Below are 6,459 nucleotides of genomic sequence, written 5' to 3'. Positions count from 1 at the left end.
TTTCAGGATCTTAAAAAACAGTTAATATCAAGGCCCCAGTTCAGGAAAGCACTTCGGCATATATTCGTCTTTAAGCATGTAGTTAAATCCCACTGCCTGGCATGAGACTTAAGCATCTGATTAACATTAAAAATATTTTTCATTGCTTTCCTGAACAGGGATGCTCTTCTGATTCAGAACCTTCTTTTCAGCCCAATTAAATAAATGATCGGCCATAATCTTACTAATTTTAGCTTTCAGGATAGCACCAGAACATCAGCTAAGTACAATATTGGGTCTACACATCATGTTTTTATGCAGGAAATATCAGGTGCATGTTGCACAGGTTTGTATTATCCAGTTAATAAACATATAAAAGATAAACAGGAATTTGATACATATTAATTTCTTATGCAGCAATAGGAATTATAAATACTTTCTTGGTGTTTCTACAAAATGGACTTCATTATAAATAATTATTTAAAATACTTAAATATTAATAAATAGTTTTACATAGAAACAGAATAACAAAAGGTATAACTAAACTAATCAACATCTGCATTTCTTTTGGCTCCTTTTTCTCTTCACATGAGTAGCTGGACAGTCCAGTAGTTTTTGTAAGGTGGGGAAAAGTTCATTAACAGCTTTGCGCTGGATTTTCAAATCACCCATCTGTTCTCAAACAGTGAAAAGAAATAGTCAGTCCAAAATGTACTGGAAGTTAATCAGCAAGCTCTATGCTTTAGGCTGTTATACAGTGCATTACATGATACGGCAAAATAACACATCGATGGGAATGGCAATAATCCATTTATCCATCAATCCATTCAGATAAGGAAGAGTAATCTTGTATAAGCTGCTTAATAACATGGTATAAATTAAAAAACATTTAATAGAGATGAGCTAATGTGCGGCTCACCATCATATATTATAATAGCTTTTGAGTTACTATGGTATGGGAGGATAAACCATTAACTCAGGGTCACAGACTGATGGCCAAGGGAAACCCGTGGAGTTACACTGGTGTTAACAGTAGAATCTGACACAGGATGTAATTTTTAGAGGCTGTCTTTTGAGCCTTCATGAGGTCTGATTACGAACTTGTTACTGCTTCCTCAATCCAGTTTAAGAGACAAATAGCTATTATTTATGAAAAAAGCTGACATAAGGTTAAGATTGTCTGTTACTCTGATTGTTTTCATTCATTAATTTTTAGATTAAAATGTTTAAGATGCATACACACATAATTTTAAAAACATTCACTAAAAATTGCCTTACAGGGTATGAGTTGATTGTCTTCCCCTCAGAGAAAACACTTAGTCCAGGTCCACACTAGGAGGTAAAATCAATTTTAGATACACAAATCCAGCTATGAAAATTGTGTAGCTGGAGTTGACTTATCTAAAATCAATTTTTGCTGCTGTCCACACAGCAGGAGGTTGATGGGAGAAATTCTCCTGTTGACTTCCCTTACTCCTCGTGACTGCCAGGTGTACCAGGGTCGATGGCGGCACCATGACAGTTGAATTTAGCTCATCCCAACTTGGCACCCTAAATCCAACCTGGGAAGATCGACAGCCAGTGTGTCAACATTCCCACAAATGTGCATATACCCCTAGGCAAAAGCCTAAAAAAGGAAAGGGGCCTTAGACTTTGCCCAGAAAGTCAAGAAGCTGAGACTCTGTTTCCTCAAATAGGAAGTGAATTCCAGATTTCACCTCCATAAAACAAAAGGGAAAAAAAAAAAGACATATCCTTACCTCAATTTTTGTCAACTCCACTAGGTCGTTTACTTTTCTGAAGCTTCCAGTCAGGCTGTTCTGCAATGTGTACAGGGCATTGCGTATGTTCTGAATGTGGCTTTTACTTTTAGCTGGGCCAATAATGTCAAACATTTTCAAGTACATGGAAACGATCTGGCTGAGTATGATACTTTTGTCAGTTGGCTGTTAGAAAAAAAGCACATGAAAGGGTTTAATGAACTTCTATCACCAGCAAAATTTGCCAAAATGTAGAAAATCAAAGTGAAGGCCTTCGTCTGCAGTCAAATACTCTGTGCACGTTGGGACACGGGAGTGCAAAGGTGCCCTTAAACCTTGATTCTGTGTTGGCTGAGCCTTTAATTGGGCATCTGTCTTAAACTAAAGTGCCCTGAGGGCCATTCTAAGTTGTGCCAGCTGCCAGAAATCTCCAGGAGCCATTACAGCATCCTAGAGATGGATGGTACATAAGGGCTCCCTGCGTACAGCCTTTTCTTCCAGACATGACCCCCAATGAACGCTATCAGAGAAGGTGATGAAATGTCATAGGAGCCACTCTATCCATTCTAAGCTCCGAAGGGACCCTGGATACTGAGGTGATTTTTCTATGGCCAGTTACTTCAGATTGAAAGCCACTTTGCACAAGCAGGGTAATGCAACACAGATGGAACCACTGTGTAAAATCTGGTTCTAACAAATAAGCTTACCTCTGGCCAATTTTTCAGCCTTTCTATGAAAATAGATCCGCCATCAGCTACATCTGATTGATTTGATTTCTGCAATGGAAGACAAAAATGACTTAGGAGTAAATAACAAGATGTACTGAAAAACAAACTGGACCCTCTGCTGAACAGGGTGGGAGCAATAGAGAAATACATACAAGAATTATTTTTGCATTAAGGGTTTTCATCTGGTTTAAGCCCTTCATCTCAGTGGAATTAAACAACTATATTCAGCAAACTGGCAAGTCCCACTTGTGTTTTGTTAATTGTACAACTAATGTCATTCTGCCTGCAGTTCATCTGATAAGCAACTAGCTACTTACAGTGAGTATTACCATCGATTCTTTGCAGATACAGATATTAGCAACTAAAAAATAAATACTGATAGGCCCAATGAATTGTTCTGAATTGTCTGATTTAGTCTTGTTTTCTGAGCAATCTAAGGCTAGCAGGGTAAAATCAGTAGGACAAACCTTTCATTCGTTCCTTTCTTAGTACTTAAGAAAATCTCCTATTCACTTCAATGAATGAATGGGTATTTTCATTGAAAATTTTGTGTCAGTAAAGATCCCCCTGCAGAGGGCCCATTCAGTGTGATTCTCGTGTGCAGAGATGCCCCGTGCCTGCCAATAGTGGGACCGGAAGAAGTGAAGTGATGGCAGCTCACTTCAGCACTGTTTGGGAGCATGCTCAGTAAGTGTGAGCATGCTCAGTACGTACCAAAAAAGCAAATGGGGGGGTGGAGAGGGGGAAGAGGACAGACATGTGACCCTGCATACACCTCTCACATAAACCTATCACCTCTGCTCATGTGATTCCCATGGGTTTGATTGTGGTTTAAATGGTGCAAATAGGCCTTCCCTGTTTGGGTAAATTGCAAAGAATCATTTTTGCTTGTCCAGTCATGTCATTACAGTGATTTCAATGGGATAATCTGCATACTTAAGTGCCTTGCTGGCTCAGGGTCTACCTGTCAATTTTGAGAAGTGCTGAACACATGCAATGGGATTGAACTCCAAACTTCAACAAAAACAATAAGTGCCCAGCACCTCCCAGGATTTGGCCCTACATAATCACATATGCTGTAATAGGAATCTAACATGTAATCACAATAATTGTATGATATAAAACCAATGTTGCATTTAAACTTTGAGCAGTTGGCAAAAATTAAACAAACTTCACATGATTTCTTTATGGTTATTACTGTAACTATTTAACTCGTTCCACAAACAGAGAAACACAGAAAATGAGTGGCTGAGCTGGAGATGGAAGCCAGTGATCTTGGCTCCCCGGTTTTTCTCTCTGGCTGCGAGAGCATTTTGCATCATTCATTTAAGGAAATAAATTTAAAATGAAAAATTAAAAAAAAGAATGATTAGTGATCACCCCATCCTACAGCTCTTACTCCCACAAGTAAGCCCAGCTGAAGTCAACAGGTTATCTGATTGATTCCTAAGCAATCCTAAAATTAATCTACATAAAATTTACATAATCTCTCTGAAAAGTGCTAAAAGTGCAGATATTGTATTCTTGCAAACATCATCAGCTTAGTAACAGAGAGGGAGCCGTGCTAGTCTATATACTATCAAAACAAAAATGCAGTATTTTGTTAGCCTTTAAAGTGCTACTTGACTGCTTTTTTGTTTTCATAATCTTAGTGTATGAAAGCAGAATTAATGTGGCAATGTTTCAAAAATACTAAAGAATGAGCACTAGGGGCCTCCACTGAGCAATGTAATGAGAAAAAAACACCAGATGCATTTGCTAAAGCGAAGGATCTCCTTTCACCTCAGTCAGTTTCATTTATTCCTGTTTACTTTATAAACTATGACTTAATCCCCTATCTCTGGTGGATGTAACTTTATCAGCCAAAAACTAATGGTGATTTAAGAGCTTTCATTGTAACAGTTACAATTTTTCTCACTATGCATTGTTGCATATAATTAATTGGTAAGGGAACTGAGAGAATGTGCATCTCAAGAAGCATAAACTGTTACATCAATGTTCCTCACACAGATTAAAAATATTACATAATTTTAATTATTTCATTTGGAGGGAACTTTTGGTGCCAAAAATGAATAACACAAAGACATAGTCTAATATTATTATATTCAAATAATAAAACGCAAAAGTAACTCTACACATTTTGTAATAAGACTATGTGACATTTTGATTGTCATAAACCAAATTCTAGCCGATTTTCAGTAACATTCAAGTCCAAATGGTGTCTGATGCATAAATAGTATGAGAGAAAGAAGAATGTATTATTAGAAGGTTATACTTACAAATTCATTTTTGAGTGTTTCTATATCATTCTCTATTGAAGAAAGAAGCGTTTGACCAAAAAAACATCCAAAACAAGAACTTATAGATAGAAGGATGAAGAGGTAACTCTGAGGTATCATTTCTGTGGAGGCAATAAAGCAGAAATGCTGAAGTGGTTTCTGAAGATAGTTTTCAGGCCCAAAGCAATGAGCTAACCTTCTAACAGTCAGGACTGATATTAGAAGAAAGCCAACTAATGAACTTCATCTGTCTTGCTGGTGGTATTTATACCTGGGTGTTGAATATTTTTATCTCATCATCAGAATTACACATTTTTCACAAGTTTTAGAAGTTGAGATGGTGTTAGATAGGACGTGATGCTGATTGGTTTTATTAATAGGTATGGTTTGTGGGATTTCTGTGTTTAAAGTTTCCTTTAAATGACTAGGTCCCCCGTGTGACAGAGTGTGATGCTCGGTTACGTGTCCAGCCCCACCAGATTTAAGGGATCCCTCGAAAGCATTTTCAACCTCCACTGGAAATTTTCCACGTGGCTCATCACCTCCGTTTCAAGGTAACATTTACGTGGGGTGTTGAAAAATTTCAATGATTTGTCTGTGGTTGGGAAGAAGCAGGAAAGGAAATGCTGGTACAAGTTGGGGAAGTGGAGTCTTACGAAGTGTTTGTGCTGCGCCTGAGGCACAAGATTCTAGCAAACCATCAGAAGCAAAGAAATCATATCATGTGGTTAAGGGGTCCATTTGACAGTCAAGTTACTTGTGGTGTTCTTTTAAAATAACTACTTTGATTAGCATTGGACTCATCAGAGCTCTGAAGACTTTTAGATGATCACTTTCGTGTTTTATTTTGTGCAATTTAAAGAGCCCCCTCTTTAGAGACAGACATGTTTTCATAACATTTTCTTATTTTCTAGTCTAGCCTCAGAAAAAAAAATAAAATTGTATAGAAAATGAAGTTCTGATACCAATGTGAGGATGTACTGCAGGTTCCTTCATTGTGCACTTTAGGGCCTGCAAGGTCATGCATCAGCACGGCTGTAAGTGGAAACTGTGCTTGGATGCAAGCGAGGTTCTGTTTGGGGCATATTCCTCAGTGCTGAGCAGAATTTATATCGCATCCCTTTCTCTCTTCCACAAAATTAGTAAGGCATAAAAGCCACTGGGCGTAGGTGTTGGATAGGCATGTGGAAAGGGTCATAGACCTAATCACAATTCTCCTCAGAGATGCTGAGCTATGCACTTCCCTGGCAGGCCTTACACCTGCTTAGAGTAGGCTGCACAGTGAGAAAATCTGCTAAGTTTTTATTTTTTGGGCTCATACTCATTTTTTATTTTCATTTGTGGGAACAAAGGTTTGTCTGGACAGATGTTCACAGGTAAAGGGGTCCGTCTCATTGCAACATCTGTTGTGTGTAGAAACTGAAGCAATGCCAGGCAGAAGCAGGGTAACGTCCACCCTAGTGAAGGAGCAGGGTGGCAGTAGTGCAGCTAGGGTGACAATAGAAGCATCCTGCTGATGGGGGGGATGAGGGAAAAAGAAGAAGGCAGGATTAAAAGAAAACCAGCTCATCCCATGTCATGGGCTTTCTTCACACAGGTACTGAGCAGGAGATCACTGCAAGATCCCAGCAGAGGCGGTGTTGGGGATTGGGTTGGCACACTCAGCTTTCCTGCAGAATCGTTGCCAGAGTGAGCAACATCCCTTGAGGAAGT

At 38.8% G+C, this 6,459-nt stretch overlaps 1 protein-coding gene across 1 annotated transcript; it reads right to left on the bottom strand.

Annotated features, from left to right (window-relative positions):
* Positions 1-528: 528 nt before the first annotated feature.
* On the bottom strand, positions 529-4,866 carry IFNG (interferon gamma). Its single transcript, XM_074984045.1, has 4 exons — positions 4,747-4,866; positions 2,447-2,515; positions 1,740-1,925; positions 529-651 (listed from the first exon to the last, which is right to left on the bottom strand). Exons 1-4 carry the CDS (start codon positions 4,864-4,866, stop codon positions 529-531), a joined length of 498 nt encoding a protein of 165 aa, XP_074840146.1.
* Positions 4,867-6,459: the final 1,593 nt, after the last annotated feature.

This window comes from Carettochelys insculpta, chromosome 1, assembly GCF_033958435.1.
Source record: "Carettochelys insculpta isolate YL-2023 chromosome 1, ASM3395843v1, whole genome shotgun sequence".
Taxonomy (NCBI): Eukaryota; Metazoa; Chordata; order Testudines; family Carettochelyidae; genus Carettochelys; species Carettochelys insculpta.
This window is presented reverse-complemented; position numbering and strand designations above follow the sequence as displayed.